Source organism: Poromitra crassiceps (assembly GCF_964638095.1).
Source record: "Poromitra crassiceps genome assembly, chromosome: 10".
NCBI lineage: Eukaryota > Metazoa > Chordata > Actinopteri > Beryciformes > Melamphaidae > Poromitra > Poromitra crassiceps.
In genome coordinates, this window is record NC_139631.1 from 38,949,733 (window position 1) to 38,970,636 (window position 20,904).

A 20,904-nucleotide genomic window follows, 5' to 3' on the forward strand; every position below is an offset into this window, starting at 1 on the left:
ACAGTGAACACGTTGTGTGACAATCTTCTTAAAGTGTGACTGCCAAGGTCACCCCAGCTGATACCTGGCTGGCTAAGCTTGAGCTGAGAGGAGATCAACCAGCGAGCAAGAAGCCAGCTCCTCTGTGTTACTACTACACACAGGCTGCAGAGTGTCTCTCATGTCAGCTCCTCTGTGTTACTACACACAGGCTGCAGAGTGTCTCTCATGTCAGCTCCTCTGTGTTACTACACACAGGCTGCAGAGTGTCTCTCATGTCAGCTCCTCTGTGTTACTACACACAGGCTGCAGAGTGTCTCTCATGTGTCAGCTCCTCTGTGTTACTATTAGGGATGCACCGATATGAAAATTTTGGCCGATGCCGATAACCGATATTAACATTGCCGTTATGGCCGATAACCGATATTTACCGATGTCGATATGATCTGTATAAAAACACATTTCTATGATAATAAAATTTTGTACATACTGAAAAACACATGTAAACACTGAATTTGAAAAAGTAATGGATTTCTTTATTTCAAAAACATTTGTAAAAGCCCATAAATCATAGATTTACTGCATTATTTCATCTCAATGTAAAGAATTTGGCTGATAATGATAACCGATATTAACATTGCAACATCGGACCGATACCGATATGTTAAAAAATGACTAACATCAGCCGATACCGATATGATTGCCGATATATCGTGCATCCCTAGTTACTACACACAGGCTGCAGAGTGTCTCTCATGTGTCAGCTCCTCTGTGTTACTACACACAGGCTGCAGAGTGTCTCTCACGTCAGCTCCTCTGTGTTACTACACACAGGCTGCAGAGTGTCTCTCATGTCAGCTCCTCTGTGTTACTACACACAGGCTGCAGAGTGTCTCATGTGTCAGCTCCTCTGTGTTACTACTACACACAGGCTGCAGAGTGTCTCTCATGTCAGCTCCTCTGTGTTACTACTACACACAGGCTGCAGAGTGTCTCTCGTGTCAGCTGGACAAATAATAGGGAAGTGCTGCTTGAATTTGCCACTTTTAGACAACCGCACAAATGAGTCCGGAAGTAATACTTTCGGGTTTGTCAGCAAAAAAAAAAGTGTATGGGGTTTTAGAAGGGGGATTTCACTAAAAATGCATAAAATAAGGTCTGTGCGTGGTTGACAAAAGTATGGGAACGCGAATTTGGGTTCAGCATCATAATCTTCGCAAACGTGAATAACTTTTAGGACTTTTGGAACGTAAAATGCGTTTTTTTTTTTTTTACTTTTTTTTTTTTTTAGAAAACTCTTCAAACTCAAGAAGGCATACAAGTTATTCACGTTTGTGAAGAGTATCACGCTGAACGCAAATTCGCGTTCCCATAAACTTTTGTTAACCACATAACTTATTTTATGCATTTAAGTGAAATCCCCATTGTAAAAGCCCACAGACCTTTCCACTGACGAACCAAATGGCGGCGATTTCTGGATAGAGCGTACAACAAAGACGTCATTCGTCCCTGTGGTACTCTATAGTGGTGAGAGTGAGAGCTTCTGATCATGTATTTGTTGTATGAACGGCGTTGTCAGGCAGTGCACCATGTAAACAAGGAAGGTAAACACTCTCATACCATCTGCTCACTTTCACATTTGTTTTTCCCATCCACTCTCCAGGATGGCACAGTGGGGTGCCATAATTTCAATCATTGCTGCTATTGGAGGAGCAGCGCTCCTTGCGGCTGTGCACAAGATCGACGAGGGACACACAGGAGTTTACTACAGGTGAGACTGCAGCCTACACTGTCTTTATGAGGGACACACAGGAGTTTAACACAGGTGAGACTGCGGCCTACACTGTCTTTATGAGGGACACAAAGGAGTTTAACACAGGTGAGACTGCAGCCTACACTGTCTTTATGAGGGACACACAGGAGTTTAACACAGGTGAGACTGCAGCCTACACTGTCTTTATGAGGGACACACAGGAGTTTACCACAGGTGAGACTGCAGCCTTCACTGTCTTTATGAGGGACACACAGGAGTTTACTACAGGTGAGACTGCAGCCTTCACTGTCTTTATGAGGGACACACATGAGTTTACTACAGGTGAGACTGCAGCCTTCACTGTCTTTATGAGGGACACACATGAGTTTACCACAGGTGAGACTGCAGCCTACACTGTCTTTATGAGGGACACACAGGAGTTTACTACAGGTGAGACTGCAGCCTACACTGTCTTTATGAGGGACACACAGGAGTTTACCACAGGTGAGACTGCAGCCTGCACTGTCTTTATAAGGGACACACAGGAGTTTACCACAGGTGAGACTGCAGCCTACACTGTCTTTATGAGGGACACACAGGAGTTTACTACAGGTGAGACTGCAGCCTTCACTGTCTTTATGAGGGACACACAGGAGTTTACTACAGGTGAGACTGCAGCCTTCACTGTCTTTATGAGGGACACACAGGAGTTTACCACAGGTGAGACTGCAGCCTACACTGTCTTTATGAGGGACACACAGGAGTTTACTACAGGTGAGACTGCAGCCTACACTGTCTTTATGAGGGACACACAGGAGTTTACTACAGGTGAGACTGCAGCCTTCACTGTCTTTATGAGGGACACACAGGAGTTTACTACAGGTGAGACTGCAGCCTACACTGTCTTTATGAGGGACACACAGGAGTTTACCACAGGTGAGACTGCAGCCTACACTGTCTTTATGAGGGACACACAGGAGTTTACCACAGGTGAGACTGCAGCCTACACTGTCTTTATGAGGGACACACAGGAGTTTACCACAGGTGAGACTGCAGCCTTCACTGTCTTTATGAGGGACACACAGGAGTTTACTACAGGTGAGACTGCAGCCTACACTGTCTTTATGAGGGACACACAGGAGTTTACTACAGGTGCGACTGCAGCCTTCACTGTCTTTATGAGGGACACACAGGAGTTTACTACAGGTGAGACTGCAGCCTTCACTGTCTTTATGAGGGACACACAGGAGTTTACTACAGGTGAGACTGCAGCCTACACTGTCTTTATGAGGGACACACAGGAGTTTACCACAGGTGAGACTGCAGCCTACACTGTCTTTATGAGGGACACACAGGAGTTTACTACAGGTGAGACTGCAGCCTTCACTGTCTTTATGAGGGACACACAGGAGTTTACCACAGGTGAGACTGCAGCCTTCACTGTCTTTATGAGGGACACACAGGAGTTTACCACAGGTGAGACTGCAGCCTACACTGTCTTTATGAGGGACACACATGAGTTTACCACAGGTGAGACTGCAGCCTACACTGTCTTTATGAGGGACACACAGGAGTTTACCACAGGTGAGACTGCAGCCTTCACTGTCTTTATGAGGGACACACAGGAGTTTACTACAGGTGAGACTGCAGCCTTCACTGTCTTTATGAGGGACACACAGGAGTTTACCACAGGTGAGACTGCAGCCTTCACTGTCTTTATGAGGGACACACAGGAGTTTACCACAGGTGAGACTGCAGCCTACACTGTCTTTATGAGGGACACACAGGAGTTTACCACAGGTGAGACTGCAGCCTACACTGTCTTTATGAGGGACACACAGGAGTTTACTACAGGTGAGACTGCAGCCTACACTGTCTTTATGAGGGACACACAGGAGTTTAGTACAGGTGAGACTGCAGCCTACACTGTCTTTATGAGGGACACACAGGAGTTTACCACAGGTGAGACTGCAGCCTGCACTGTCTTTATGAGGGACACACAGGAGTTTACTACAGGTGAGACTGCAGCCTACACTGTCTTTATGAGGGACACACATGAGTTTACCACAGGTGAGACTGCAGCCTACACTGTCTTTATGAGGGACACACATGAGTTTAATACAGGTGAGACTGCAGCCTGCACTGTCTTTATGAGGGACACACAGGAGTTTAGTACAGGTGAGACTGCAGCCTGCACTGTCTTTATGAGGGACACACAGGAGTTTACTACAGGTGAGACTGCAGCCTTCACTGTCTTTATGAGAGACACACATGAGTTTACTACAGGTGAGACTGCAGCCTACACTGTCTTTATGAGGGACACACAGGAGTGTTTTTTCCTCACAACGCCATCGTTTTGGCCTGCTTCAGATGACATCAGAATAGTTTTAGCCTGCTTCAGATGACATCAGAATAGTTTTAGCCTGCTTCAGATGACATCAGAATAGTTTTAGCCTGCTTCAGATGACATCAGAATAGTTTTGGCCTGCTTCAGATGACATCAGAATAGTTTTAGCCTGCTTCAGATGACATCAGAATAGTTTTGGCCTGCTTCAGATGACATCAGAATAGTTTTGGCCTGCTTCAGATGACATCAGAATAGTTTTGGCCTGCTTCAGATGACATCAGAATAGTTTTAGCCTGCTTCAGATGACATCAGAATAGTTTTGGCCTGCTTCAGATGACATCAGAATAGTTTTGGCCTGCTTCAGATGACATCAGAATAGTTTTGGCCTGCTTCAGATGACATCAGAATCGTTTTGGCCTGCTTCAGGGCTAAACTAATAGTGTGTGTGTGTGTGTGTGTGTGTGTGTGTGTGTGTGTGTGTGTGTGTGTGTGTGTGTGTGTGTGTGTGTGTGTGTGTGTGTGTGTGTGTGTCTCTGTGTGTGTGTGTGTGTGTGTGTGTGTGTGTCTCTGTCTGTGTGTGTGTGTGTGTCTGTGTGTGTGTGTCTCTGTGTGTGTGTGCCACAGGGGAGGAGCTCTCCTGACTGCCACGAGTGGCCCTGGCTTCCATCTCATGCTTCCCTTCATCACCAGCTACAAGCCTGTTCAGGTGAGACTCTTCTCTTCACAACTTCAAACATTTGCAACTGAAATCCTGCTTACTGAAAATGGACGTATAAAATAATGTGATAACATGTGGACTTAACACAAGGACACAAATAAGCTCTTTGATCAATTTACCATTATGTGACATTAACTCATTGAGTGCCAGCCACTTTTGGAGAACGGACGCTCCCAGTGCCAGAATTTCAGAGCTTTTTTCAGTGATTTCTCGAGGCCCACAGAATATTGTGTGATATTACTATGTAAACAATGAACACGCAAAAAGAACGATGAGACTCTTTTCTATCATCAGCAAAAACAGGTTTATTGATATCATTTTCCGTTCTTTAGTTATCAGCCGGAGAAGATAGCTTGATTTAACAAAAAAGAGCCTTTTTTTTCTAGAAGCTGAGATAATGGCCCTTTTGTGAAATTAAACATTTCAAACACATCACTGACTCTGGCTTGCGTTTGCCAACCCTGTCCTGCTGCCTGGGTCTGTCTGGGTGTTGTGTGTGTGCTGCTCTGCGTGCCCCCCCCCCCCCCCCCCCCTCTCAACTGCACACTCCTCCTTATGGGAGGTGGCTCTCTGCTGAGTTTGCTCTGCACTGTGAAGGGTGCGCGTCGCGACATCCAGCTTTTTTACAGCTTCCACGTGTGTTTGTCACCGGCTCCTATGCTTCCAGTTGAGAATAAAAACAACTCCACGGCTGATCATGCGAATAGGCTGTTGCAGCGGACATGGGGGAGCTCAATTGTGGGAGCAGATTGGCTGCTGCTGCTGCAGGCACATCTAACGTTAAAACGCTTCATGCATATCGATGCATACGGATGCGATGCGATTTCCGTTTGCCCAACGACTTATTCTCTGTTTTTCTCTGCCTTTCTGTTAACCTGGAGAGCACTGTCGCCACCTAAGGGTTCTGTAAAATAGGTTATAGACCTCCAATAGCTATAATAGTTGTACAGGAGATGCGGAAGGCTTTGATCGACGTCCCACCGTCAAAAAACGCATTGGACGTCGAAAGACGTCCGTGGCACTCTACGTCACTATTTAATTGGACGTCGAAAGACGTCCATGGCACTCAATGAGTTAAGAAGACCCCCATTCTGTGTACTGTGTTTGTACTTCGCTCGCTACAAACTCACTTTGTGTCACCTCAAGCGCACTGCGATGGCGCTAAATACTAACTCACTGATGTAAAATGGCTGTCAGTCGGAGTACGTTTTTCAAAAAACACAATTTGGTCAAAAACCTGGTGTACTACTCCTTTAGGTGCTCCAAAAATGTGCACCTGAAAGCCCTATTATCATGGAGTTGAAGCTCTTGTCCTTTGCCTTGTAGACGACTCTGCAGACAGACGAGGTGAAGAATGTACCATGTGGCACAAGGTAGGGTTGCCATTTTGTTTCATTGTTTTAGCATGTTTTTCCTGATGGCAGTTGGGTTCTCGGGCTGGGCTCAGATTACAGGAGTTTTAAAATCCTAACTGATTTTGAAATCGGGTTTGCATCGCACACACATAGGGAGAAACGTAACCGATTTTCTTCTTTCAAATCGCAAACGATCTCACACTACAACTTACTTTAGAACATCACAGTGTATCAGACACTACAAGATATAATAACAAGCCTGGGTGTGGAGCAGCTGGCTTTGGTGTGTGCTATAGTAGATTGTAGTGACAAAGTAAAGCCAAATACCAGAAGAATTTGAATTTGTCCGTTCTTCAGCAAGAACTGGAGGTGATAATTTAAATATCTGTTTTTATAGTTTTGTTACGCTATAGCTAGCCTGAAGGGCTAACAATTTACCATTGCTAGTCAACAGTGTCTACTGTTAAAGGTACATTCAGTGATGTTTTTTGTGTTAAAATAAGTGTTAAATGGCTTTATATTCTGACAGCAATCACTGAAATAGAGTGTTTGGTCAGTAACTTGAAACCCCCAACCCCCCGCTGTCCTCTATCTCTCTCCTGTAGTCATGCAGGCAAGGCGGACGTACTGTATCTCCACAACCATAACTCGTAGAGACTCACGGCGGCATTGGATCTGTGGTGAGAAAATACATATAGACCTTTATAGGCATCGCGATCCGACCTTCCATTTCCCAGAAAATGTCAACTTTTCTCTGATTGGATCAAATGGCGCTGACCTCAAACTTTTTCTGGGGAACGGAAGGTCAGATCGTGATGCTTATAAAGGACTATATGTAATTTTTCACCCCAAATTCAACACCACCACCTACGAGTTACGGTTACGGAGATACATCCGCCCTGCATGCAGGACTACAGCAGAGAGATAGAGGACAGCGGGGGGGTGGGGGGTTTCAAGTCACTGACCTAACACTCTATTTCAGTGATTGCTGTCAGAATATAAAGCCATTTAACACTTATTTTAACACAAAAACATCGCTGAATGTACCTTTAAACCCCGGATGGGACATTAAAGTTGTATTGTCCAATGTTGAAAGGCATGAATGTGAATCCCTGTCCGTCGGACTCCCACAGAAGCTTGTTCCTTCTTTGTAGCTATTTTCAGATGGTCCTCTACTCTTCTCTTGTCTCGTTTCACTTCTCTTCTGCTATGCAGGCTACATAACGGAGAGGAGGGACGTAACCGTCAACTCACAAATATCGAACAGGTTAGACGTTATCAGGGCAGCTCAGATGCATCTTGGAACAGTTCAGGAGGGTTCCGATTTGATCTGTACACTGCTCACATTACTAGATATCCTGCGCTGAACTTCGGGTTCTTCCGACCGAAGACCCAGATCCAGACTTCTCCTCTGATTCTCGGGAGGGACGAATTGGGGCTAAATCAGTGGAAAACTTCCTGTAGTCTGTGACTCTGAACTCAGCTTAAGGCTTATTTTGTTGAGAGTTCATCCTGTGCTGTATGCATTCCTATATGCTATTACGTTCTCTTCTCAGACCAGTATGATCCCTCATACTGAAAATATGCCCTAATGGTCCTATAAAGTGTTTTGGATAAGAGCATCTAACTAATAGTGTGTCATGTAACTATTTTCTTCCCCTAGTGGAGGAGTGATGATTTACTTTGACCGCATCGAAGTGGTGAACTTCCTCATTCAGTCAAAAGGTAAACCAGCTAGTCTTTAGTGGGCCAAAAAAAAACATCAAACAATGTAATAATTATCATCAATTCTTTGTTTATTTTGTTTGGATTCTGCCCCTGTGTGCAGCTCATCATATTCAAGCACATCTTAGACTGAGATACAACACATTAGATGTTATTTTATTGCATGTGTGGCTGCAGCAGAACCAAAGATATCTGCGCACTTTGCTGTAGCTTCTGACTTCACTTCTGCTTGTCTCTTCCCTGCAGTGTACGACATAGTGAAGAACTTCACAGCCGACTACGACAAGGCCTTGATATTCAACAAGGTCCACCATGAGCTCAACCAGTTCTGCAGCGTCCACTCTCTGCAGGAGGTCTACATTGGCTTGTTTGGTAAGTGCAGTGTGGCCTCGGTGCGTAAACTAACTCACGCCTAAGCTTGAAACTAGAGATGTAACGGTATGAAAATTTCACATCATGATTATCGTGACCAAAGTTATCGCGGTTATCGTATTATCACGGTATTCATAAAGAATTGCTGAAAATGTTCAAAAAGTACTGAGAAGACTCACTGAAATCATTTTACGTTTTCTATTGAAAACTCAGACCCAAAAAGGATTGATACACTCAGTGAAATCATTTCTCCAAGGCTGCACGTTTGCTGGGAGAGAGATCTGGGAGACGGTTGCCAACTTTGGTTGATGATGGACAGTCTTTACCATGTTTTTCAAAGCACCGTAATCATGGTATCACGGTAAAACGGTTTTAATGATAATGAAATTTTGAAATGGTACGGTTATCGTAAGGAATTTGATCACCGTTATCATTAACACCGGTTATCGTTACAGCCCTACTTGAAATACTGTCTCTCAATTTCAATTGGGTCTTTTTCAGATGGCAGATTTGATCAATGTGTTGCGCCGTTTTGAGTGGAGGGTTTGAGGTTAAAACCAGTACTGAATGCAGAGCGACTCAGTTCTTTTCTTTTCTTACTCAGTCTTTTCTCGTAGTCTTTTTTTTAATTCATATATCCTCACGTATGAAAACCACAGCTTCTGAGTGAATCTGAAGAAGCAGACATGTGAAACGTGTCATTTCTTTGCTCTTGTGTTTTTACTGGCATAAATCATGAATTATCAACCGTAATCTGAAATACACATTTACTGATTTAGAAATCGAAGAGGCTAATTCTACCGAAGTTATACTCCTATCGGACACCCCGCCCTCCTCCCTGTGGCCCCTCCCTCCTCCCCGTGTCTTTATTCTCTCGCTGTTTTCTGCTTCCCCCCCAGACCAAATCGATGAAAACCTGAAGCTGACGCTGCAGGAGGATCTGACCTCCATGGCCCCTGGTCTTATCATACAGGTACAGTAAAGCTTTGTTCACACCGAGATATTTATTTTTCTCCCTGTCGCTCGATTCAACCCTTTGGAATCGCTCTGTCGCTGTGTTTAAATCGCTCGTCAACAGGCACAAGAATTGACGGACATCTGGCAGGATGAAAACGCAATGTCATGATGTTTGTCCACTACGAGCCACCGTAGTTGTTTACAAACTAAGCCTATCGGCGTGCTCCTCCTAACGCGAGCTTGTGTATCTATACCGGTAGTAGAGACTTCACTTCGTGTCAGCTGTCAGCCTGTCAATGCGATTTGTTGCCACACTAATAAACCAGCGGTTTGTTCCAAGCCAGTGTGATCCTTGACTCACACAGCAGCCAATCAGCGTTGAGCAGCAAGCGACTTTTGCCAGCGTAATTTCGCTCGAGTTGGGATGTTTCATTTCGGGCGACGAGCAAATTTTCGCCCTATCGCTCTGTCTCTGTCGCTCGGACGCCCAGCGATTTTTCTCCCCGGCGAATATACGCTCAATCGCTCGTTTGCATTGACTTTGTATGTAAACTCGATGCCGGCGAAAAACTTTAATAGGTCGGTGTGAACGGAATACGGAAATCGCATCGATATGCTTGAAGCATAACGTTAGCTGTGCCTGTGAACAGCAGTCATCTGCTGCCACAATTGAGCCCCATCCGTGTCCGCTGCGATAGTCCATCCATATGATTTAGTTGCCGACACGGCGACTACAAGCGTCTTTCTGAAAAGTTACATTATTCTCAGCTGGGAGCCGAGGACACACTGTAAAAAAGCGGGGGGATGCAGGCAGCAGACTTTTCAGTGCAGATCAAACTCAGAGCAAACCGCAGCAGAGACACGACTCCTCCCACCACGGAGGAGGAGGAGGAGGGGGGTGGGGCACGCAGGGCACTACAGCATACATACAACCATTGACAGTACACACACACCCAGGCAGCAGCAGGCTCGATGCATAGAGAGCAAACAAGCTAGAATAGGCTATCTGATGCCCACCAGCAGTAAATCAAGACCAGCAAGAAGGTGTAGGGTCTGCGCACGCAGGGGCCAGCGCTGCTGGTTGCAGCTAAAACATATTATTTGGCCAAACAAAATTCCTTTGTTTTCACTCTTTTATTGAAGGAAATTATTTTTGAGGTGTCATTATATCAGAAAATATTAGCTTCAGAGTCAATGATGTGCTTGAAATGTTTAATTTCACAAAAGGCTCATTATCTCAGCTTCAAGAAAAAAATTGCTGTTTTTGGCTAAATCAAGCTATCTTCTCCGGCTCATAACTAAAGAACGGAAAATGGGATCAATAAACTTTTTTTTGCAGATGATAGAAGAGAGTCTCCTCGTTCTTTGTGCGTGTTCGGTGTTTACATAGTAATATCACACAATATTCTGTGGGCCTCGAGAAATCACTGAAAACGCTCTGAAACTCTGGCACTGGGAGCGTCCGTTCTCCAAAAGTGGCTGGCACTCAATGTGTTAAGACTCAGAGCCTGGTCTTATCATACAGGAACAGTAAGACTCAGAGCCTGGTCTTATCATCAGTGTTGGTCATTACAAAAGTAACATATTACATCTAATATATAACTTTTAGCAGTAACTCAGTAATATAACTTATTACTTATAGGATTTCAGTAATATTATACCAGTTACTTTGTCAAGCAACTCAAGTTACAAATTGAGTTACATTTTATTAAATCAAAGCACATAATTAAAAAAGATACAATCATTTCCTAATCAAACTGTGTTGTTTTTATGCAAATAACCACTATAGATGACAATAACAAAGGAAAAGAATAACATTTAGAATTTTGGACTGTTTACACTGACTTCAAGGCGGTTGAAATTATTTTTCGGGACGGTACGGGCCGGCGATGTCATTCTGCTGCTGCTGTTGTTTTGGTAAAAGTAATGCAAAAGTAGTGTAATAAGTAACGAGTTACTCTACACAGAAAGTAATATTGTAAAGTAACGTATTACTTTCAAATGAAAGTAACTAGTAATATGTAGTATATTACATTTTGAAAGTAACTTGCCCAACACTGCTTATCATGCAGGTACAGTAAGACTCAGAGTCTGGTCTTATCGTACAGGTACAGTAATATTCAGCAAGATTGTCGTCCAGACCAAGTTAGTCCAGTCTAAGTTAGTCCAGTCTAAGAGCATCCAGACCAAGTTAGTCCAGTCTAAGAGCATCGACGATAAACGTGGGGTCTTGGTGTCACACTCAGAATCAAAGAGCAAGGGCTTCTTTCTGCACTCAACATTTAGTCACAGGTAGACTCAGCCCTCAGTCTTAATCCGTTTCACTCCTGTAAGACTGAGAATATTACTATTTAAATCTTTGCATAACGTTAGGTGGCGCTGTTGGAAGCCTTGCATCGGAGAACCAATCATGAGTGTTGTGGGCGGGCCTGCTTTCTGGGGGCAGCGACGCTCATGCAGAACGGGTGTCTCGCAAAACATCGCCTCGTTTGCGGAGAAACATATTAATCACTCAGAAACAAACATAACCTGTTAATAGGACGTGTTTCATCCGGCCCCGGCGGCTAGAGGGCTTTCCCCCAGCGATAAGCCAGACTCCCGAGGCTAACGTTACAGAGCCTGCTGATGACTCACAGTAGCAGGCGGACCACTTCCCGGTAGGAAACATTATTGTAAAATAAACAACAGTATAAACTCTCTTTGCAGCACATCGGTGTCTTGCTCTATATTGGAACTATGAAACATTGCATTGCCGCTACCAAATAAAATTCTAATAATAAATGTAGGCGTGTCTGCTGCCGGCCGTTCTCGCCGGGCTCGGACAGACAGTTTCTGACAGTGAAATTCCCAGACGTTTGGTGGCCGAGGCTAAGTCACAGGTAGAAATCCATCGTAGACGACGGGGGAAGAACTGCACAGGCAGTCGCCTCAATGGACCAGAACACAATGCAGCTAAATGACTAAAGGGGTTTTGAGTAGTGGTCATAGTCACACCACAGTGTTCACAAACAAGTTGGCCATATGCCCAATTGCCCACCTTTGATTGACAGGAACAAATTGACGCTCGTTCTCTAGGGGGTTGTCAAGGCAGGTTGACAACCCCCAAGACAAGGATGGGGGAGGGGGGGGGGGTTGAGGGGAAAGTGAGTAAAAAGTGAAATTCCCAGACTTCCTCACAAAATAACTCAGAATTCACTGAACATCACACTGATGAGTCATGACATGATCTAACAGCGTACGAGTATAAGAGGGTGGACTTTTGCTTTCGTGATTATATTCTGGCGAGACTTCCAAATGAAAGTGCAAGAAGAAAACCTGGCGAAGCTAAAGCTATTCTTATTTCGACATCCACCAAAGGAAGTGATGTGGAAGTGATGTTTGTAGCTTGTGTCTGTCAGCAGGATTTCTCAAAAACCTATAAATGGATTTCCATGAAACTGGTGGGCAGATCGCCATGGATCAACTAATAGGAATGTGCTGGGGATCTGGGGCGCAGACGTTACACATTTGTAGTCACAACTATGAGAGGAAGTGACTTGATTTCAATCCCTAATGTTGTTTTTGCATGGAGCACAACATCACGACCTCCAGTGTGATATTGCTTTTATACAACCGTTGTACAGCATGTCGGCTCGAAGGGAGCAACACTGTCTCTTATTCATTTATAAAGCCCTGATAGGGAAGCTTCCTTCCTATCTGTCATCGCTCATCAGTCTGAGTAATACATGTTATAGAACACGTTCACAATCCCACATCAGATTGTTTGTTCCACGTGTAAGGACAGACCTAGGAAGGACTGCTTTCTCTTTTTATGCCCCTGACAGATGGAACAAGCTCCAGAACATTTTAAAACTTGACCAATTTATTTCCTTTAATTCTTTTAGACTACTCCTTGAGGATACCCTACAGAATGTATGCTCTTGTTTTACTTGATGTATCCCTCTGCTTTGTTTGTAACTGTCTGTCTGGTAACATGTGTTCACTGTAAATGTTTTACTGTAACAGGGCTCCCTTGAAAATGAGCGCTTGCTCTCAAGGGATTTTTCCCTGTATAAACAAAGGTGAAATAAATAAAAATAAAATAAACAAAGCTATTCATCAAGTAATAATAGCAAGCTAGCTAAGCTAACGTGAGCTACTTTGAGGTTAGCGCAGACGACGATTTCAGCGTACCGTTCATAATGAAGGTTAAATAAAAAATAATAATAAAATAAAAAATCCGTATCGTCGTCCCTGGGTGCGAGCGCTGTTTGAACGCAGCCTAATCCAGGAAACGTTGAGAACAGCTGTGAAGCGGAGGGATATACTCACAGTGAAGCGCCCGTGACGTTACCGTGAAACATCAGCACGGCTAGGATCCCTCTTGTCCAATCAAATTGCTCGCCCGGAAACTAACTGTTGTATAAAGTAAGTGTTAGAGTCACGCTGTGTTGGAAGAGTTATTCACGCTCTTGAGTGTAGCATGTTCAATGTGAAGGTATAAACAAAGCAAACATCCAGCAGTGGTGGAGAGACCAAAGCCAGGAAAGAGTCCACATTGGCTCGAGGCAAGAGCGGCACCATAGAAATCTCAGCCAAGCCTGGACTCAACTGCTAACAGTCCTGACTCTGCTTATTAAGTGGTCCAATATGGCTGTGCTGGATGCTGATGTGGCTTGACTTTATAGAGATTATGCATAGTAAAAGTCAACAAACTGTCAAGAACAGCGTCCGAGATTCTTTTGTTAGTTTTCCAATCGAGTTGATTTTAACAATTCGGTAAGCCCCTCGCCTGGAGCATTAAGATAAGAACATAAGACAACATAACATAACTTACGTAAGACGATAAACACAATGGTCATGTTTTGAAATGTCTAGTCGGAGCAGCAAGTATGAGTGAGTGAGCGTCTGAGCCTGAGTGGTTTGCCGCCCCTCTGACCCCGCCTCTTCAAACACACTTCATTTTATCCATCTCTGTTTCAGGCCCTCATGGCCTTTAACATGCAGGCTTTCTGTTTTCGCGTAAACCTCCAGGAGTTGGAATAACAACTGCAGCACTCTGCCAGAGAGCAATAATAATAATACTGTGGGTCAGAGAGGCTTTGAACACGATTGCCTTTTGTTTTTCGGAGTTCCTCTCCAACTGGCTTTATATTTGCAAATTTCCCCCCGCCGGTTAAGATGTCTTCTGAAACAGTGTTTTAAAGCTGTGCTCCCACGGTCCGGTAATTGTTTATTTCACTTTGTCTTTCTGCCTGACTAAACTTCCCCCCGGCGCCCCCCCCACAGGCGGTCCGCGTGACGAAGCCCAACATCCCAGAGAGCATTCGCAGGAACTACGAGCTCATGTGAGTAAACCAGGGCATGTTCCCTGACCCCCCCCTGCAGCCTGTAGTAGTGACCCCTGCAGGCTGTACTGTGTATTTATCTTCCTCCTCAAATGGCCCGGAGCTGATTTTCCATCCAACCCCCCCCCCCCCCCTTCCGAGTCCCACCGAGGAGGAAGGCTCTGCTGCTTCGTGTCAGTCAGTGACCATCTGGAGGTCACTTCATTTGTCCATAATTCTCTTGGAGAGATTCCATACCAAGTGTTAGGTGTTTTAATGAAGAATGGGTGTTGACGTGCCGCTATGGGAAGTCCTTCTTTTTGTTTGCCACTGGTTTCACGTTGTAAGTTGACTTAAGAATGCAGGCTGCTTCCCAGCATGTTTTTCTTTCGTTTTCTTTTACTCTAGAGTCATTGGGGAGCGCGAGCGTTTGAAATATAGCCGTCTGAGAGGAGGGTCAGGGTTTTGACAGATCTTAACCCTCGTTTCCCCCCCAGTTGTACTTGGCCAATTCCCCCCCGCTGTCCCGGTCGTAGACGAGCACATGCTTCCATCACGCTTTCACCCCCCCCCCTCCCCCATCTCTCTCTCCCAATCCCCCCGAACAGGCGCCTCGACCGACCAGGGGGAGGCACTAGTGCAGTGACCAGGACCCTTAATCCTGCTACCCACCCGCAGACACGGCCAATTGTGCCTGTATGGACGCCCGATATAGAGAGCCGCAGGGATGACGTATTTTTGTAGTCGGAAAAGCGGAAGTCCCGGACTTCATGGTTCTTCACTGTTTCTGTCTATGGGATTTTTGAATGCGTTTTTGGCGCGATGCTTCAAATAAGGTCTCTGGGCAACGCACGCTTAATCAAACGCGAACCAGTGTTCAGCGGGATAATCTTCACACATGAGGACCACTTTCATGAGTTTTGAAGCGTAAATGCGAGCCCTAGAAGTAAAAAGCTCGAGCTAAGCTAATCCAGAACTACACACAGTGTCGCATAGGCTTCCACGTCACGTCACCGCTCAACCTGGAGTGTTGTCGATGTGCGCGCTGCTGTGCACTGATTACCCCGGGCTGAACCAGGTGAGGGAAAGAGAATTTCCGTGTTCGTCCTTTGAAGTGATGACGTTATTGACGTATAATATCCCCGTCGACTCAACAGTGCGGTCTCATTTAGCCGTTTGCTAGCTAGCCGCCCTTTTAAAGGCACGTAAAAGCTTAAGAACTCATAAAGGTGGTCCTCATATGTGAAGATTATCCTGCTGAACACTGGTTCGCGTTTGAATAAGCTTGCGTTAACCACATACCTTATTTGAAGCATCGTGCCAAAAACCCATTCAAAAATCCCATAGGCCAAAACAGTGAAGAACCGGGAGTGTTAGCATCGATGTTTTCCGGACTCGTTCCCGCGGCTCTCTATTGCATATCGTGACATGGCATAATTGTTGTCATTTCCTGGTTTTGAAGGCTGCATTACAGTAAAGTGCTGTCATTTGCTGTTCTATTCCTGCTATTTGCCTTTACCCACTTAGTCAGTATATCCACATTAATGATGAGTATCAAAAATGTCACTGTAAATATTTAGTGAAAGCACCAATAGTCACAGCTACAGTTATTGTCACAGTATCGATATCGAGGTGTTTGGCCAAACATATCGTGATATTTGATTTTGTCAATATTGCCCAGCCCCAGAGCCATCCAATCATAACACGGCCAAACAAAATCCACACAAAACCCAAACCGGCGGTTGACGAAACATATAAACATGCATGTACAGGATGCATTGTTCCTCTTACCTCCATCTAATTTACGGTCTAAACAAAACGCCACACATCCTCACTAGCTGTCATGGAAACGTGCGTCTTTTTATTCTTCATATTCTTATCCCAAAATGCAGTTGAGGCAGCACTTTTGTGCCAGAGGCAGGACTCTGTGTACATGCCCTTACACAGCTGCACTCAGACACTGCAGTTGCGGTTGTAGCAGGAGCAGTTGGGGGTTTAGTGTCTTGTTCAAGGTCACCTCCGCAGTACTTGTTGAGGGAGGTCCACAAGGGTCGTTAACAGTGTTCAGGGAGGCCCATGAGGGTCATTAACAGTGTTCAGGGAGGCCCATGAGGGTCATTAACAGTGTTCAGGGAGGCCCATGAGGGTCGTTAGCAGTGTTGAGGGAGGCCCATGAGGGTTGTTAACAGTGTTCAGGGAGGTCCATGAGGGTCATTAACAGTGTTCAGGGAGGCCCATGAGGGTCGTTAACAGTGTTCAGGGAGGTCCATGAGGCTTGTTGAGGGGGAGGCCCATGAGGGTCATTAACAGTGCTTTTGCTTTTGCCTCTGCAGGGAGAGCGAGAAGAGCAAGCTGCTGGTCTCTCAACAGACACAGAAGGTTGTGGAGAAGGAGGCAGAGACTGAGAGGAAGAAGGCTGTGATCGGTGAGAGAGGAAATGGAAAAGGAGGATGGCCATGGAGAAGCACATTAACGAGATTATAGGTTACCCAACCTAAAAAGCAAAGTTGGCAGATGTACATTCCTCTAGGGGGGGGAGTGGGGGGGGGACAAGATCCCTAAACGAAATGAAGTCTGCAAATTGTCTGAATGGTTTTAAAAACCTTCTGAAAGAATTCTTGCTGAGTAAGCTAGAGTAATGTGTTGAGCCTTTCGCTGAAATGGTTTTTGAACTTGTGTCGGGTTGTGTCTCTTGTTCTTTGTATTCCTGATTGATCTGTATTGTTTATATGATGTTATGGGTTACCGTATGTCCTGTTTTTATAAGACCAGGGACCATGTTGGAAATAAGTGTTCACACGTTACATGTCATCCCTTTGGATTTTGTTGTCTTCTATATCCATGAATCAAATCAAATCAGGTTCAAAGTGATATCGTTCTACGCCTTGTTTTATAGAGGCTGAGAAGGTGGCGCAAGTGGCTGAGATCAAGTTTGGACAGAAAGTGATGGAGAAGGAAACCGAGAAAAGGATCTCTGAAATTGAAGGTTTGTATCCTGGAAGTGGTCACGCTTTGGGTCTAACCTCTATTCTTGTTTGTGTTGCACCTTTTGTTTTTCCCCCAAATGGATTTGTTAAAAGCAAGACCCAGGCATGTACTGATATTCTTGTTTGCGTACGTCCTTGCTACACAAAGGCACACATGTTTTGCATCAACATGATGGTGAGATGGTTGAGTGGCCATTTGATAGAAGGACTAACAACAGCGAGACATGGATTCACAAAAAGATATACAGTAACAGTCCATGTAAAAAGAGAAGAAGCTTGTGTTATCACCTTGACTTAACCACCGAGTTGTTTTTCACCAGCTGTGCTGTCTATACTGTCTACTAGGGGTGTCAACGGTTACAAAAAACAAATTAAACGTGTAACACGGGACCTTCTGCCAGCGTCTAACTGTTTAACCGTTTGTTGTTTTTTAACCGCATTTGCGCTATATAACCGCTAGAGGGCACTGTCACCATTCAAATACCTCCCAAACCCATAGATTCATAGTTGGTACCAGGTAGATCATGGATCATTCATGTGGTTTTAACGACCGCGCCGAATGCTAGTTTTTAACGGCGACTGCACCTTTTTTCTGCCTGATTGAGGGAACGTACCCTCGATGGTAAGGAAGCAGCATTAGGATCAGAGTTGGGGTCCCTTACTCAAAAAAGTAATATATTACACATTACACATTACTTTCAAAAAAAGTAATGCCTTACTTTACTTGATTACTCCCTGGAGAAAGTCATTCGTTACACTACTCGTTACATTACTTTTGCGTTACTCCGTAACATCGCCTGAGATGCATTGTCACGTAATTTGCCAGTTAACAATACAACATTAAACCTTACATATATGCCCATATATTAGCACAGATCTCTATCGTAATAAGGTAGGTTGCAAAACCTTTCCTGTCTGATGGTGGCTGTCCGTTCCCTGCCATCTGTATTTTGCTCAATATGTTTCTGAAAAATGGTGATTTCATTCTACTGTTGAAACTGGCAACATTTCCTCTACCATGTAGGAGGAGGCAACAAGCCTGTCCATCTCTGATTTTGATGTTACCTGGTGAAAAGAAAGCTTTTGCTGCTTGCTTTGGGGTCGAGGCGGGCGACTCAGCTTGGCTCTGCAACCAGCTTTGTGTTAGCATGTTTCCACTGCAGATGCTTTGAGAGGTTTGATGTCGTACGGTAACTAGCTGCTTCTGTCCAGGGCAACGTTTGCAGTGTCACATTCTTGTCCTTCCGCGCAACAAAAAGGTTTTTGGCAGATTGCTGGCAGATTATTAGAGCATGCCGCACTGCGCCCACTTCACTAGAACACATTATATTTGCGAGGGGTATTTACATACCCCATCGCTGTATGTGAGTTTCTCTTATGGTTTACGGCTACATTTAATTTAATTTAATTTTGTCCAATATTCAGATATTCCAGAATTGCATGTTGTGTTAACACGTTAATTGCCAACAACGAGTTGAGTCGTCAAACACAATCCAGCTGTTCACTGCCAACGACGAGTTGAGTCGTCAAAAAAAAAATATATTTTTTTTTGACGGTGCTACGTGGATCAATGCCCCCCGCGTCTCCTATGGAGATATTGGAAGTATTGAATGTGTATAATCTATTTTACCGACCAGCTAGGTGGCGACGGTCCTCTCCCGACAGAGATAAAGTCAACCAAAAGCAGCCGCCTCCCGCGGCTGCTTCCTCCAAGGAAGGAAATCAAGGAAATGGCTTGGCGATTTTACAGTCAGAAACGAACGAGCCTCATTCTCATACTGTAGGCGGGGACGCTTTCGCGCTGCTGCGGTGGGGGGTTCCAGAAATGGACTGGGTGAGCAGCATAAAGCCTAGAGTCGCACGGGGCTTCATCGGGGCTCTCAAACCCAAGAGACGAGTGAGACCTATCCACACTCGCTGCCAGGGAGGCAGGCTGCTCAAACTCGCTGCCAGCGAGGGACGCTGCTCAAACTCCCAGGAGCAGAGCACTCACTTGTGACAAACGCAGGCTGAAAGCCACTAGACACGCCCACGGAGGGAGGAGTTGAAGGAGAGGGCGTTCGGAACTATATTGTTTGGATGTCTGATCTCTCACTGATGCCAAAAATAAATGGTTAAAGTGACTGTTCTGGCTGTTTGATTGAATTTCACAAAACTGCGATTATCTCAGCTTTCTGTCTCAGACGCTAAAACCATGCTGTACTCAACGGCTAATATCTACATAACTACTAACTCTACAAACTAACTCTTTTAGACAGAGAAAGCACACATTCTATTAGTACTTTTGTGAACTTTGTGTTGACAAACTCCAAGCAGAAAAGAATCCTCGGCTCTTGTAAAATGAGCCAGAATCCTCAAAAAAACGGCTTGGCAAAAGCTACCTACAGCAAAAAAAAAACGGCTGGCAGTCAATGTGTTAAAATACATATTATTTATATCTAACACTTTTTAGCCTGATTTAATTGTAAAACAGAGTGTAAAAAGTTATGCAAAGCCTTCTGGGAAATTTAACCTGTGGAAGAGGAAAGTGGACGGAGTTCCCAGCATGCCCTGGGGGTACTGTGTTTTTGTGTCAATTGTTTGTCAATGTGTTTTGGAGGTTAAATGATTTCTTGTTCTATATGCATGATGTTAGTTATCTGATAAGTTATCTGTCGACTAATAGTGCTGTTCTGCATGCTAATACAAAGTTGAAATATTGGCACCATGATTGATTCTGCTGTGCAGTTAAGTGACCTGTCTGATGGGACACAGGATCTGCTATTAAAACGGAGATCTTTTCTCTCTATACTTATCTTGCTAGTACGCAAGTAACGAGTTAAGCGTTTGATTAGTAACTGTAATGTGATTACTGCACTTAGGTACAGTAGTGCCTTACACTACTCGTTACCGACAAAAGTAATGTGATTACAGTAACATGTTACTTTGTAACGCGTTACCCCCAACACTGATTAGGATACAGCAGCACTTGGATACAAGTTGGTTACTGTTGTAACCATCCGGTTACAACAGTGTTTTTCGCTACATCATTAGCAAGTAAATGACGTTGCATAACAGCTACATGACCATCTTCAGCTAATCCCAGCTGCTGGGCGATCTGAAGCTATATATTGTCCTTCATTTCGTTGTTGAGGTAGTCTAGTCCTCATGGTGTTTGTTACAAAATTGGATGTTGAGGAACCAGATTGATGAGCCGGGGGTTCCCCCATTTTAGCAGCAAGCTACGCAAGCTCATGGAGGTGTGACAGCTGTAACCAAAGGATTTCATCGGTCAAACGTATTTTTCTTGTGTGCGAACACTTTAGTGTAACGTTAAAGTTATCACCTGTAGCTTACAGGCGGCATTATCACCTCTAAACAGTTTATCTTTTGATGAGAAATGAATGATTGCGAGTCCAAAACACA

General features: G+C 44.6%; 1 protein-coding gene across 2 annotated transcripts in view; it reads left to right on the plus strand.

The window, feature by feature from the left end:
* erlin2 (ER lipid raft associated 2) overlaps positions 1-20,904 on the plus strand; it is a 31,591-nt gene that overhangs the window by 912 nt on the left and 9,775 nt on the right. The window contains exons 2-10 of one of the 2 annotated variants that reach the window (XM_083645226.1): positions 1,643-1,750; positions 4,704-4,785; positions 6,124-6,170; positions 7,816-7,877; positions 8,124-8,249; positions 9,149-9,222; positions 14,475-14,533; positions 16,846-16,937; positions 17,409-17,498. In XM_083645226.1, coding sequence (XP_083501352.1) covers positions 1,644-1,750; positions 4,704-4,785; positions 6,124-6,170; positions 7,816-7,877; positions 8,124-8,249; positions 9,149-9,222; positions 14,475-14,533; positions 16,846-16,937; positions 17,409-17,498 — 739 coding nt within the window. In that variant the 5' untranslated portion in view covers position 1,643. Of the gene's footprint in view, positions 1-1,642; positions 1,751-3,954; positions 3,965-4,703; positions 4,786-6,123; positions 6,171-7,815; positions 7,878-8,123; positions 8,250-9,148; positions 9,223-14,474; positions 14,534-16,845; positions 16,938-17,408; positions 17,499-20,904 lie in introns of those variants that run through there. The other variant, XM_083645227.1, reaches the window with a different exon arrangement.